The following is a 16,171-nucleotide window of genomic DNA, read 5'->3' as shown; positions in this document are numbered from 1 at the left end:
AAAATTCATTTGATTTTATTTTTCTTATTTACTAATAGAGGATTCTAAAGCTAAGAACTTCTAATTGCTGTTTAGAATACCTTTGATACTAGAGTTTTTATCATCATTACTTTCAAATGTTGCTATACTTTTAGATTTCCTTTTTGATCCAATAATTATATATATGCCAGTATTTTGTTATAAAATTTCAGTTTTATTAAACTGTAAAAGAATGTGGTCTTTATAAATTTTAGTCTAGGCTATCTACTGAGCTTTATTTTGCAGCTCAACGATTACTTTTTAAAAAATCTAATTAGTGCTTTAAATGTTTAGTCTCAATTGGTTATATATTAAATTAGTGTTACTAATTACACTTTTTATTGTGTCCTTTTTATGTCTTTTTAAAGTAGCATGTTAAACTCTCTCAATATTTCTGTATTTGGCAAATTAGCCTTGTCTTTTTCAGCAGTTATTTCCATATATGTGGATTTTTCTGCCATGTAAAACATGAAAATTCATGAAATATCTTCATTGTGATTTATAAGCATAGTTGGTAGAATCACCATTTTGAATGTGAAAAGGTGGAGTTGAAAATAAGTAACAAAGAGATTATTCTTTAAATGTTACCAGGAAAACTGATAAACTGGGGAACCGAAAGTTTAATCTAAATCCCTAAACCAAAATAAACTCCATATGGATTAAAACATTAAATATAAATCATGAAACTATAAAATTGGAGGAAAATACAGCTGCACGTTTGCCTATTGCAGAATACTTTCTTTGTGTAAAAGTATGTTAAGCATATGAACATAAAAAGAAAATAGCTATTACCATCAAGGTAGAAATCAAGGTGTTGCATCTGCTTCTCCCCTATATTCCCTGACTCGGAGAATAGCATCCTAAAACATCTGCTCAGCCTTGAAAATTGAAATCATTACCTTTGTTTTGAACTCAGTCATACTCCTCAATCTTCAACCTTGAGTCTTTTGTTATACCACCGGTCAATGCTTCTAAGCCACTTACTCTGATTTCCTCTCCCAGAATATCTATTATTCTTAGGTTGGACCTCCATAGTCAGCCTTCCAAATTTCACTGCACACCTAAAGTGTTTTCTGCTTCTCTTTGGTATTAAGAATGTGATTTATAACTTCTAAACTTCTAATTTTGGCTATGGTCTTTTTAATTTAACAGAACTCTCTAATTCTCTAAATACTATAACCTGTTTCATTTCATAAAAGCAATTTCTTCCTTTATCATTTGAGAATATAAAGCACATATACTCCAAGCTTTTGTTCTAATAAGTACTTGTTTTAGGAAGGACTTTTTCTTTTTGCTGCCATTTTAAAAATAGACCTCATGCTATTGATGTTTCTTTTTTCTAAAATGAGAAATAGATCTATGCCCAATGGTGAAAGAAAAGCCTAGTTGTTGGAAGAAAATGATTATTTCTTTATTTATGTACACACACCAACACAAATCCTTACTATCTCCTCCATGGCTGATTGCCCCATCCTAGGTGTACACACCACCCTCTTTTTCATCCACCTTATATATATTAAAGTAATAATCTTGCCTATCTTTTAAAGTTGTAAATATTAATAAAATATATATTACAAATACCTTTTCAAGAAGTCATAAACAGGACTTGTTATCTCCACCATAAGATGAAATTTTTCATCATTCATACATTTTAGCATAACTTGTGTAAAGAATTCTAGAAATCTAGGTCTTTGCTTAAATTTCATAACTGTGAAAACAAAGAAGTGTAGCAGTAAATGTGTCAAGAACTCCTGTATAAGATCAAAAAATCCTTTATAGTCTATATTTCACTTTTCAAATATCTCAGTGTTGAGAGAAAGTTCTCAAAAGTTGCCCCTAATATATGACAAGTTAGGAGAAAATTGCTGATAATTATCAGAATTACTAGTTATCCTAATTTCTTTCACTCTGAGTTAAACAATAATGTTGCTATTTCTTCATATCTGAACTTAAAGATCACTCACATTTTTCAATTTCCTAGTTTTCATAAGCTTCATAATAATGTCATTTACTACCAAAATAAGTCACCATCAAGGTTCTGACTTTACAGATTTTAAATCACATTACTTGATAATCCATATTCTACATTATTCTGAATAGGTAAGAACCCAGAACCTTCTTCCTAGAAAGGAGAAAGCTTTCAGACAACAACAGAACCCACAGAATAAAAGATGATCTTCAACAGAAGATCAATGATCTTCAGTAGAAAATCAAGCATATTTACATTTAGGTTACCTACCTTCTTTCACAGCACCTTTGACTGACCAGTTTATAACAACAGGGTAAAGAAATATAGGGTCCTCTGATCCTGAGAGTTCTGTTGCAACATCTAAGGTTTTAAAAAATTAGTAAGTTGTAGGTTCTATTTAACATGAATAACCAAAAATGAAAATTCTTCGGAAGGAACAAAAAATGGGAAAATGTTCAAATGTTCATCCTAAATTATATGCCTTTAAAATGTCAACTAAAAAATAAATAAATAAATAAAATAAAATGTCAACTATATCATTATATTTTGGAGTTTAAAAAAATCCTGTGATCTCCATTATTCTTCTTTTATTTTTTCCCCCTAAAAGCCAGAGTCCACCACCAAATAGGTGAAGAGGTTCCAGGGCATGAGTCACTGTATTCAATAGCTGTTTTATTATCAGCAAATCCCAGACTCCAAAATCTTCCAATTATGTCAACTTCATCTTTACAAAATTACCCTTAAAAGACAGCAGTATAGAAAAATGAACAGCACAGCCACTGCAGCGAGGCTGCCTGGGTTCCAATTCTAACACTGACACCAGTAACTAAATCAATTTCTTAGGCAGATTTCCAAACTGCAAACTCCAAAATTCCCATCACTGTGTTAACAATGGTCCATTATGAAATTCCTATTTGACACAATGGCCAAAAATTAAACTACTCTTTCACTTGAACAGACCATGGTTCAAATCACTCACACATTAACACACCCACACTCACACCCACACACATACACTATCCTTTTATTTCTCAGGTACATTTCTGCCTTTAGAATAGTAACTCTCAATTTTGTGCCCTCCTCCCCAATGTATTTGGCAACATTTGCTTCCCAGTTGATTATCAGAGTGGGGTGAGAGGGTGGGGAAGTGGGGCGGGGTGGTGGGCAGATAGTGTGCCCCGCATCTATTAGTAGAAGCCAGGGATGTTGCTCGACATCCTATGTACACCACAGAGAAGAATTAGCTGGCCCAAATTGTCAATAGTGCTGAGGTTGAGAAACTCTGCTTTAGAATCAGAATTTAGGCTCAAAAAGAAGCCAGCTATGTAATCCTAAGTAAATCACTTAATCATTATGAACCACATGGAGGGGGGTGGGGCGGAGTGGTTAATAATCTGTTATTAACAGTGTATTGTTAGGATTAATGACATAATGTAAAAGCACCTTAAAGGATTTACCAAGTGCTAATCTCATCTTAATCCTTTTAACAAAATATTTTCTGATCTTAAAAAACATAATGCTAAACAGGAGTATCCAGAAAGAAAAAAAAATGACTACATTGCTTTGTCAGTTTGAGTAGGTGTGTCTCCAACAAGGCCAGCTGTTCATTTATTTTTTCAGGTACTATCATCTGCTGTGGCTTCTTAGGCTTGGAAGACTTCTTAGGAGAACCCTAAAAACATTGGTTAAGTGTCAGAATGTACTTCAACATGTCTCAACAGTTGTCACTTTCAAGTAATAATCTTTATTATTTCATACTTTCATTCTTGGTACACAAAACTATGATCTACATGGCCAAGTGATATAAATTAATCACAATAGTCATTTCATTCTAGCTAAATGACAAACATAATACTCAGTGTTTGATGGAGGTTGGCCAAAATATTTCTTCTCTTCCCTTCTCTTCCTTCCAGTAACTTCCACCCCCCTAATTAGTACTACCTGCTTCAACCAATACACACACTCTTCTGAAAGCAGCTGAGGGTAGAATGCTAAGAATCCTCAAAGGAAAGTTCCTAGCCTGCCCTCAGAAATATATTCTTTTTTTCCTTTTTCTTTTTTCCTTTCTTTTTTCCCAGAGGAGCTTCTTTACAACTAAGCTAATTGCCTTTGCTGCTTTGCCTTTCAGTGAAACATAACAAGATCAGCAATTAGTGGATTAAGCAATGGCAGGTCTGTACTCAGGCTCCCCTTGTTTTCAACAGTGTGTTCTCAACAAAACAAAAAACCCTCCCAAGCTCCTATAGGCTTAAGGGGACCTTGAGTAGCTATAAGGAGTTCTGACTCCTATAAATTCAGTATTAGCTTCTCAGTCCCTACAGCCTTAGAGAGAAGTAGCACGGACATTCTGCTAGGCTTGAGGCTCCATGGAAAGAGGCAAGGGGTCCTTTCCTATAACGAGGTGAAGGAACAGGGTGATGAGTCAAGCTTGGCCTGGGTGACATAAATGCCTGGCTGATGACTCTGAGAGTGAACACCACTTGGTGGGAAAAGCTCTTAAATTGCATCCAGCTTAATCAAAACTCTCTCTAAACCAAATAACCTCTACTCCAAAAAAGCATTATGGCTAAAAAAAATATGTACCTTTTTTGAAGCTTTTTGTGGCAAAGAAACACACTTACATATAATTCAGCATATAAAAGAGACAGAAATGGGGCTATTCCAACAGAAACAGAGTCCAGAGTGATAGTCTCTACCCCCACCCCAGTCAGTGAAGGGGCTTCAGGTGATTCCTAGTGTTCCTCGGAAACCCAATAAACTAAGCAACATTTCAAAATTCAATCCACAAAGACACATAACCACATAGCTTCAAGAAACGGCAATAAAACAGGTTCTGTAAGACCCACGCTTGCAAGGCAGATATTAAAAAGCAGTCTCAGACATTAGCAGTCTCGTAAAGAAGACAATTTAGGTGTCACAATGAGTTTAGGAAAGATCTACTGTGAACAAAGTAAAAAGCTCTGACATGTGTTAACTACATTCCATGACCCACCCAGAATAATAAAATCTTTAATTTGGGAGACTTTAGAGGCCTTTTAGTTCCAGGTCCAGCTGGGTGTAGGAAGCTCTCTATCAATGCCTAATGATCAGTACTGGTGAGAGAGGGCTCTTCAGTACTCTAGCAGGGATTTCTTTAAGTAGGGAAGGCCCTCAGTCATTTTTTGTTTATATAAACATGATAAATTTAAAACATCAATTTTCGGGATCCCTGGGTGGCGCAGCGGTTTGGCGCCTGCCTTTGGCCCGGGGCGCGATCCTGGAGACCCGGGATCGAGTCCCACGTCAGGCTCCCGGTGCATGGAGCCTGCTTCTCCCTCTGCCTGTGTCTCTGCCTCTCTCTCTCTCTCTGTGACTATCATAAATAAATAAAATTTAAAAAAAATAAAAATAAAAATAAAACATCAATTTTCTAATATGTTTGCTAATACTATATGACCCTTCAAAGACTCAAATAAGTATACATTTTAAGATGAGAAACAAAAATCAATTACCTCCTCCTGCATTTCTTCTTGGTCAGTCATACCAAATAGAGATTTACACCCTGATGTGATGTCCAACATCTTTTTTCCATAATTTATAATCATTACTGCCAGGTCATACTCTTTCCATGAACGCAGAATCTAATTAAAAATATTTCTTAATTATCCCTGTTGGAAACACTTGTCTATTTTCAAGTATCACCCACCATCTTTCATAAAGTCCAAAGTCTCATTCATGTTTTGGGTCGAAGACTTCCCCTGATTTTGTTAAGGAAACTGGAAGCTTACCTCCAGATCCTATTGCCCTACAATTAAAACTGCATGATTCCATTACTTTAAACAAAGGATAGATAACAAGATTATCTTATCAGAATTCCTCATATTTCTGGGACACATAGCCACGTATATTTTGGTGTAGGAAGTTAACAATTAGGAAACTATTTCCAACTTAAAAGATCCATGTTAAAACAAAATCATTCTAAAAAGGCCACATAACCACCACCTCCCATGATGTGAAATGGACAAGTACTGACATCAGAATGTCCTGGGTTGGGGGGAGTAGTTATATCAGTAAATGATTTAAAAGACATCTGGCAGTGGACTGGACCAGAGATAAACTGTTGTGAGCAGATTCTCTGTGAACCCTATGGGAAAACAGACATTACAGTCAGAGAAAGGGGAGCCCCTCTCCTCCATAATTCCTTATGAATTTCTATTCTTCGGCCTTTTCTAGCCAGGCCCTTACCTACTTCTCTGGGGTAAACCACTCATTTCCTTGTACTTTAAGCTTACAAAATATAAATTCTGAGCAGAATATAAATTCTGACATTCCCCGTGGTTTCATGACTTTATGCCTTTGTACCCCTAAGGCATCTCTCAGAACAACTTGCCCACCTTATTTATATAGCTTTACCTGGTCATTAAAACCTGGGCTCTAGCAGGAAAAGTTTCCCTGGCCAGCAATGTAATTTCCATATGCCCTCTGGAGCAAAGCATCATATAAAGGGGACACATTCATGGTGAATTCCACAGGGCAATTCTCTAAGAGTATAAATAAGCTTGTAGGAATTTGTTAGATGTAGGTCGGTCTGTTCTATCAGGCGGATTAGCTTAGTTATACGTATAAGTAACAACAACTTAAGTTATACTTAAGATCCTTTCCCCATGCAGGGAAAGGATATATATATATGAGTGGTTGCATAAATCTGATAATACCTACCTGATGCAGAGTGCTAAGAACTGGAAATACTCCTGAGAAACCAGGCAATAGTGTTAAACTAATACTGACTGTGAGACCAAGTGTAGGAAGGAAAATGGTGAAATAAAGGTTGAAAAGGCAGATGAGATTAGGTCAAGCAGGGCCTTGAATGTCAGGCAAGAGTTCAGTCTCTACAAAATGGATGTGAGAGAGTATGTTTTATTAGAAAGCCAAAATGAGCCAATACTTCCGCTCCTTTCAACTTTGCTCTCTGACATACTTGGATCCAAGGCTTAGAGAGAACTAGAAAGAACTGTGTAATCTTTTCCCTTGTTTTAATATGCCAGTAGAAAATGATAAATGATCAAGAATTCTCCAATCAACAGAAAAATAGAGAATCAATTCTACTAACAAACCAAATGGTAAACAGAAACAAAAAGACTATGCCAGATGTTGAGCATAATAATTTTTTAAATGCAAAAAATAATGAAACATTTAGGATGACACTTTTCAGAAGTGGCACTTTATTTGGAATTCTGGCAACTTTTAGAAAAAATAGTGCTGCCTAAAGAAGAAAGATTGAGCCATCTGAAAAGGTTACCAATGATTTAAACAGAGGAAAAAAACCCAGAGCCATTAGACTGATTGGGCTTTCCATGTCATAACAGAAAATCCACACAAAAATGTGTTTATAAAAAAAAATGAACACCTAAAGTCTGGGACTCGAGGCAAGGCCAGGGCTCTGGGGCTATTGGTCAGGCTGGAGGAAGCTTCTGAAAGGGCAATTCTTAGTGTAACACTATGGGACAAAACCAGCTCTAATATTAAAATCCTGACACTGATACACACTTTAGTTTTTACAAATATCCAGAACACATTCAGGGTCATTCCTACAATAATCTCTCACTATATTCTTCAGGTTGGGGGTGGGGAAGAGCTAGTGGAGTTGTGGCTGGCAGGTAAAGCAATACAGGGCCAGCCCCAAGCTGCTGTGTGCTATGAGAGAAAAATCTCCCGAAGCTGAAAGACAAGGCATGTGAATTTGAGGACTTCAACATGCAGTAGGCCCCAGATGCTGGTCTCTTGTTCCAGGTCAGTAGTCTCTCCCATCTTCCAGAGGGGTTCTTGCAAAATCTCCCATTCTTCTCCATCTCTGAAACCCACCCTTACTTCCCACCTTCTCTCTCTCTCTGAAACCCACCCTTACTTCCCACCTTCTCTCTCTCTCTCTCTCTCTCTCTCTCTCTCCCCCCCCCCTTGCTTTCTTTTCACAGGGGAAATGTAAGGAAAGTAATTTATCTCCTGTCCAGAAATCTACCTACATGCTTACCTGTAACTACAACCATCCATCCTACCCTCCTGTTAAAGAGGTCAATCTCCTGCCCAGAATCATTCCTCCCACATGTGCTAGGGTCTCATTGCCGCCTGCCTTCTCCTATATCCACAGATAGTACCAATCCTAATATGCTGTGTTTTTTTTTTTCTATACGTGTGTGCCCATGATAAAGTCTAATTTATCACTTAGGTGCTGTGAGAGGTTAAGAACAAAAACTTTAACAAAAGAGAACAATTATAACAATGTACTGTAATAAAATGTTAGGCTACTACTGGCCTTCTGACAACTCATTAGACGGACAGCCAACTGCTTCCCGAATGGAATTGACCATGGAAAGCAAAACTGCAGATAAGGAGGGACTGCCATAGTTCAGTTTATCATCTCTCACCTTCTAACTCACTCCCTACCTCAGGTTCTATCTCACTTTATTAGTTGTTGTGCCCCCAAAATAATTTCTTTTTTCTAAAACGCAAATTCATCATTTCCAGGTTTAAAACCCTGGAATGGCTCCTCCCTTACCTCATGAGATGGCCATTCATAATCTGGTACCTGTTCACTACCCCACTTTTTAAAGTGACTGAAATAGATCCTTCATAATTAAAGATAAATCTGATTCTTCTTTTCCTAAACTGTAACATTACTTCATATTTTCTCATTGATTACTCCCTAAAGGCCACATTAAAAATCAAATATCTGTCAAATATTTTTTAAATATTTGCCTTTAAGCCTGTTATTAGTGTCTTGTCATAAAAATTTTTTTTTACTTATCATGTAATCTATCTTTTTATCAGGTTTATCTTTTTCTGTGTACCTTTTGAATTTTATGCCCTATTGCAAAAGGAGTCTCTTCTGACTTCAAAGCCATGAAAATATCCATATGTCTTTATTTTGTTTATGATAGGAGGCAGGACTCTGGCTTTGTTTTCAGATGAATAGTCAATGATGCCAGCACCTTTTATTAAATAAAATATCTTAATATATTTTCATTTTCCCAATAAATCCACATGCCACCTTTGTCATATATTAAGTTCTTCTATAGACCTGGGGCTGCCTGGCTATTCCTGGACTCTTCTATTCCTCTGAACTATTTGCCCACTACTTTGTTAACACCATTTTTTTAAATGAAGTAACCTTATAATAAATTTTAGTTATCTACTCACAACTTTTAAATTATTCTAATCAATTTCAGAGAACCCCCATTAGGATTCTAATTAGAACTGTGTATTTATTTATTTATTTATTTATTTTTAGAACTGTATTATATTTAAATACTATTTTTGGAAGGATTTATATTTCTGTGACAGTAAGTCTACCTATTCAGGAACTTGGCATGGCCTGCCATATATTCAGATATTCAGATCTTATTTTGTGCCCTTCAGTAAGATTTTGGTTCTTTCATTTGGATCTTTTAGCACTCTGGAGGTTTAAAATGTTGTATTTTTTTCTCCAAGTTTTTATTTAAATTCTAGTTAATGAACATACAGTGGAATACCAGTTTCAGGTGTAGAATTTAGTGATTCATCACTTACACACAACACCTGGTGCCCTCCTTAAAACCCATCACCTAATTTCACCCATCCCCCTGACCACCTCTCCTCCAGAAAATACTGTTTGTTCTTTATAGTTAACTGTCTCTTACAGTTTGCCTCCCTTTTCTTTCTTCCTCTCCCTATGTTCATCTGTGTAGTTTCTTAAATTCCACATATTAGTAAAAATGTGTCTTAAAATATTGCACATTATTAGTGGTATATTTTCCTCTCTCCATTTCTAATTGGCTACTATTAGTAGTAAAAAAATAAAGTTTTACGCATCTCACAATCATTTTTACAAATTCTTTTTCTTTTAATTCTAATATTTTTTTAAACTAGGTTCTCATGAGTTTTTGAGACCTCTACAATTACAGATGAATTATACTTTTTTAATATTGTAAACTTATTTCATATCCTTATCTACTGCATAAGATAAAATCTCTACAAATAATGAATCACACTCTTAAGAGTCAGCATCTCAGGATGCCTGAGTGGCTCAGTGGTTGAGCATCTGCTTTTTTGGCTCAAGGCGTGATCTCTGGGTCTTGGGATGGAGTCCCACATCAGACTCCCTGCAGGGGGCCTGCTTCTCCCTCTGCCTGTGTCTCTGCCTCTCTTTGTGTGCCTCTCATAAATAAATAAATAAAATCTTAAAAAAAAAAAAAAAAAAGCATCTCCTACACCTGATTTTTAAGGAAACAGTTTCAGAAAATTGCCATTTAGTGTATTTGCTATAAAATTTTGGTAAAGTCTTTATCATTGTTCAATAGACTCCATTCATAACTTACATATAATTTTTCTAGGAAAGGTTACTAAGTGCTATCAAATGCCTTTGTAGTATTTTTACTTAATCTAATTGCCTTTCTTTTTTAATTTGCTGTTGTAAAAAATTCAAGTTTTGTTTTAATTCAGACTTGATCTTTAATCTTGACAATGACACTGTCCTAAGACAGAAAGTGACCAGATGCCTACCAGAAGCAGCGAAGTATGATAAGACAAAACAGACTTGAAGAAAATTAATACAATGTCTTTTTTTGTCCCGATTAATATTTGGGGCCTTGTCTTCTCTTTTTCAGGTATAAAAACAGCTACTCCTTCTTTATTTGTGTTTGTATTTTCCCAGTACCTCTGTTTATCCATTTATTTTCAACCAATATTTGTCTCATTGTTTTAAGGCTTTATCTTGATTGTATTCCTTCTCTCTTAAATACTATATCTCTTCTTCCTTTTTCTTAGTTTTGCTGAATTAGCCATTTTTCCTCCCTGTCATTCCTCTCTTTATTTTTCCTTCTTATCAATTTAGAAATGCTACTGTGCTTTAAAAGTACTGCACATGGCAACTCATTCCTGAATCGTCTTTAAATACATATATTCTATCAATAGAAAATAGTAATTTTATATTACATGTATTTTTTAAAACACAAAACCATGCACCAAGAATTTCTATCTGGTCTCCCCGCCCTTGACCCCAAACAAGATAAAAGTTTTAGTTCTAGGTTACTAATAAGCTTCTTCTTTCAAAGTTAACACTTCTATTTCAAGAATTCCTAGTTAGCATTTATGTTACAAAATCGACATCACCTCATTATTACCTATTTAATTTTAATAATACATATATTGCAAGATTCATTGCTCCCATTATTCGGCTCCTTTTTGTCTTTCCCTACCTTGGGCTTTCTCTCCTGAACCAACTGTCATTTGATAGAATATTTCCTCAAGTGTTTTCCTCAGATAAGTACATTGGCAGAATATTTTTTAAATGCCTGAACTCCTGAAAAATGTTTATTTTGCCCTGACAAAGGAATGATAGCTTTCCTGGTTATTAGCTTTTGGAACTCTGTCTTCTCCCCTCAGGATTCTACAAACGTTGCTCCAGTATTTTAGCTTCTAGTATTGCTGATAAAGTCTGAAGCTAATAGATTCTCTTTCCATTGCAAATAACCTGTTCCAAAACTTTGGATATTTCTTTATCCTTGGACTTCAAGAAGCTCACCACCAAGTGTCAAGACACAAGTTCTTAAATTAATCGGTCTAGGACTGAGGAAAACTATTGTCCATTTTTTAATTTCCTACCTCCAGAACTCTTTATTTCATGTTAGGACTTCTGGATCTGCCTTCTGAATTTATCTCTAGATAATTCCATTCTATGCTAGCTAATAGCTACCCTCGCTCAGTCTCTGCACAGACAAGGTTAAAGATGCAGTGGTAAACCAGTAAGCAATGGAAAGATATAATTTTCTGCCCCTGAGGTCAGGCCATAAACAGCTAGCAATCATGACTTTTTTGCCAAGATAGAAGGAAAAGGCCTCTCTGTTTCCAGACCTTTGCTGAAGCAAACTGAAGTCCTAACAGATGGATCGAGTCAGCCCACCCATGCAGCGTTCTTCCAGACCCCTGACCAAATCACAAAAGGTCCTGTGAGGACCATATAAAACAGGCAGGCAGATATGGCCCTTCTTTGAGGAAATTCCCTGGATTCAGTCAACTAAAGCCTATGAAGAAACAGGCAATGCTGGTCTTTGAGCCAAGCAATGAAAATTAAATAAACTTACCTATCAGCCTCTGGGCTCTTGGTTCTTTCTCGTTTCCAAGGTGAATGAGGTCCCACAAAATGCACTCTTTCCCAATCCTTCTCTTGGCCTAAGAGACACCCTCCAGGCTTTACCAACTGACCTACTCAGGCAACTTTTGATCTAAAATGCACTGTGGGTACTATTTTTTAAAGTATTCTATGTAATAAAAGTAATTTAGCTTTCTAAATCATTGCTATTCCTAAATTCTATGGCACTAGACAAAGAATGAGATAAATACCTTTATTATGTAGAAGATACAACAAGCTATCATGTGTTGTACACTTTCAAAACTTGCAGTATGTTTCTTTGAGTGGATGATATTTGGTAATCCTTGCAAAACCACTACACACTTTATCAAGATCTAAAAAATAGAAGCACAATAGTTTCTGTTGAAAACATTACCCTCACTCATTAGGAAATGCTCTATTCAAATCATTAAAGTTTTAAACCAAATTTTATTATTATCAGTAATTGTCAATAAATTACTTATTTATATAAGAATGCACTTTGAGATAAAATTAATACATTCAATTTCAGATGAGTCCCTCATCTAAAGTAACTTGAAAACTAGAGAAGAGGATAAAATAAGTATACAAAGATTACAAAACAGCACATTTTGACAAGTGTCATAAAAAAATATAGGCAGAATATTACATACACAAAGCACTAAAGGCACATCCAGTCTTACGAGGACCTTAAAAAACCATTTGGAGAAAGATGTACCATATTAAATACATGGTGATACGAGGTAATTGAAATAATAGTTTCCTTTAAAATTACAACCAAGCATTCATATCCCATATCCCATAAATATTGGTGTTTATGCCACCTCATATTATGTGATCCTGAATTTGATCAAGAGCTAGATAATTAAATTTACCTTTCAATACTCTTGCACTGTTCTGAGTAACATTATTGTCAGAAAAGCAGGGCTGAGACTGCATCAATCTATTAATCATCCAGATTATCAAAAGACAAGTTAACGTATGGATGCTGGTCTTTTGTAGGCACACTAATTGCTACAAGCCACCATTCTAACAATATTATTATCATTACTGTACACTTATGAGTATTTGGAATGTTTCTTTAATTCCTCCCCATCACTACCCAACCCCACCCCTAAGCAGACTGCCTTTGCCGCACAGCCTGAACCAGCAGATTTAGCCTCCAAGACAAGCCACTGGGAATGAGCCTTCCAGGTCATGGAGAGGGTAAGTGTGAGAAAAGAAGGCAAAGAAGGTGGGAAAGTAGAGATTCTCAGAAGGCATGCTCACACTATACCATATCCCCAAATCATGTTAGCAATTTAGTAGTTTTGTATGTATACACACACACACACACACACACACACACACACACAAATACTCAAGTATACATAGAGGGAGGGTTAATGTTATGTTAAATAATGCTATGTCACAAAATGGAATTCATAAACACTTGCTTGAACTATGCATTTCTGTTTCAACCATGTCTTGTGAAAAATTCCTCCAAGTCTACAGGTATAGTTCAAATTCATTATTTCCAATGACTGCCATTATATGATTTAGCGTGCAACAACCATTATTTATTCAGCCATTTCCAGAATCCCCATGTTGCACACACTTTTACAGCTGACATTTTACAATCTAGTATACTGGCCATCCTCCGGCTACTGCACTTTGTCTTTGTCTCCAGCTTTTTTTGTCACCACCAAGAAGGCCACAAGAAACACCCTTGTACATGCTTAGTTGCCAATATGAGTGGCAATTTCAGCACCAGCTTTGAGATGTTACCACGTGAGGATGAAGCACCATTTTCCAGGGCAAAGTATACACTCTATATCAATGACAATTACTTGGTGTTGGGTCCCCAGTAGGTAGAACACACGGATCTGGGAACTGAGGGGTGGAACTAGGAATAGCATCTTACTAACTGGTGATTTTATTCTATGGGATAAATTACTAATAGAAGGATTAGTATCAAGTGTGTGTCAAGTATATTTGTTTTTAATTTTTAATTAAATTTAGATTTAGTTTAATTAAAATTAAGATTGCTTTACCAAAACCCAAAGCCTACAGTAATTCACATGTTCCCTATCAATGAATGAGAATGCCTTTGCCCCACATCGTCACGAGCAAGAAGAGTTACACAGATCTTTTCAATTCTGTCAGCAATATTATATTGTTCATTTAATGTGCATGTCTAAGGATATTCAGAGTTTGAGCATCTTTTCATGGTTCTTGGCCACTTGAATTTGCTCTCCTGTAAACTGCCTATTCATATCCTGTGGACATTTTTTTAAATTAAGTTGTTGTCAATTTGTAAGACTTGTTAGTACTATATATATAAATATCCTTGTTAGATATTTTTTCCAAATCCACAAATTTTCTACTATCTTTGTTATGGTCCCTTTTGTCACACATAGGTTGCCATAAATATTGTCAATAGTTCTTATCTTTCTTATTATTTCTAAGTGGTCTGTCTTGCTTAAAAAGGATTTCTACAACCCTGGATTATACATGTAACCTGGGATTTTTTTCCCTTAACTTTTTGCTTTATTTTACATTTAAGTCTTTAGTACATCTGAACTTTTTATATACGGTATGATATAGGTGTCAAACTCTATTTTCTTTCAGATGAATATCCAGGGGTTTCACCAGCATTTACTAAAAATATCCAGTCTCTTCCTGCTGAAGTGGATGCCAATTCTGTCACATATTCTCATACATATTGAGGCCTATTTCTAGTATCTCCTCTTGCATTCCACTCACTTTTCCTATTTTAAACAATACAATTTATTAGAACTTTTTTTTTGAGGCTTCTCCTCAAAAGTCCACTCTCTCACCTATAGCAAAAGGCACCCTAAATCAATGGGGTGCAAGAGGATGACAGTGGATTATCCTGAACTTGACCAACTGAGCACTGGTTGCAAATATTGGTCCCAATGTGGTATCCTTGCAAGAGGACACTAAAAAACTATGCATTGCTATGGCTAATGTTTTCTTTTCTATTCAACTGGGAAGAACCAGAAGAAGTTCCCATTCATACTGGGAAGACAAAAGTACGTATTCAGCATCTTTCCCCAGGGCAGTGATAATCCTCCCAGCCTCTGACATATTTCAAGAAATGAACTGAACTCTCTGGGCATTTCTCAAAAACAAAACATTAGATCATTACATCAATAATATGTTAATCGAAATTAAAAGCAAGAAATGGCAAGTGCCCTCTGGAGGGTTGAAATAAACCCTGTGAAGATTCGGGAAACTGCCACATTAATGTACTATTTGGGGAATGCTGAGACACTCCCTCCCATGTAGGTCTGATATCTGGCATCTCTCACCTCTAAGAAGAAAGGACAATGCCAAATAAATGCCTTTGGGTTCTCGAGGAAGCATACACCACACTTGAGAATGCTGTTCTACAATCTATCTACAAATGACATGGAAAGCTGCCAACTATGAGTCTAGATTTTGGATTCTGGAGGCAGATCTCCTAAGCAACTGAACTCCTAAATGTGGGGATGTGGGAGAAGGAGGCACATCTATGCTCCAGTATAGCCACACCAAGGCAAGTATTTGTTAAGTTACCCAAGCCTATTAGTTTTCTCAATGGTGAATTAAAAAAATCTGAGTTGATGATGATAATGATAACGATGATGGTGAAAACTTTCTAAAAGATAAACAGTGAAACCTTACTTCTCTCATTAGTTCCCTGTGGTAGGCAGAATTTTACAACCATCCACAAGATTCTTCCCCCTGGTGTACAAGCCCTATATAATCCCTTCTCTTGTGTGTGGGTAGGACCTGCAAATATGGCAAGAATATCACGCTCATGACTATCTTGTTATATGAGACTCCTCCTTGTGCATACTAGAGGAGACTTTCCTGCTGGTCTTGAGGAAGCAGATTGCCATGTTACGGAGAAGACCATGTGGCAGGGGACTGGTGGTGAGCCTTTAGGAGCTAAGGACCTCCTATCACCTGAGCACAAGGAAATGAGTTCTCAACAACCAGTGAGTTTGGAAGAGGCTCTGCAACCTCAGGTAGGATCACAGCTCTGGCCATCACCTCGATTTCAGCCTGATAAGACC

General features: G+C 36.3%; 1 protein-coding gene across 15 annotated transcripts in view; it reads right to left on the bottom strand.

The window, feature by feature from the left end:
- Positions 1 to 16,171, bottom strand: part of CFAP54 (cilia and flagella associated protein 54) — a 297,401-nt gene that overhangs the window by 176,060 nt on the left and 105,170 nt on the right. For all 15 annotated transcript variants that reach the window (XR_005370580.1, XR_005370581.1, XR_005370582.1 and 12 more), the window contains 5 exons: positions 12,341 to 12,463; positions 5,479 to 5,607; positions 3,545 to 3,659; positions 2,258 to 2,347; positions 1,600 to 1,726 (listed from right to left, as the gene is read on the bottom strand). Coding sequence is in view for 11 of the 15 variants with exons in the window: in XM_038558716.1 (XP_038414644.1) it covers positions 1,600 to 1,726; positions 2,258 to 2,347; positions 3,545 to 3,659; positions 5,479 to 5,607; positions 12,341 to 12,463 (584 nt within the window). In the remaining 4 variants the exon portion in view is untranslated. The remainder of the gene's footprint in view (positions 1 to 1,599; positions 1,727 to 2,257; positions 2,348 to 3,544; positions 3,660 to 5,478; positions 5,608 to 12,340; positions 12,464 to 16,171) is intronic.

Source organism: Canis lupus, chromosome 15, assembly GCF_011100685.1.
Source record: "Canis lupus familiaris isolate Mischka breed German Shepherd chromosome 15, alternate assembly UU_Cfam_GSD_1.0, whole genome shotgun sequence".
NCBI lineage: Eukaryota > Metazoa > Chordata > Mammalia > Carnivora > Canidae > Canis > Canis lupus.
The sequence above is the reverse complement of the archived record's forward strand: the minus strand, read 5'-3'. Positions and strand labels throughout refer to the sequence as shown.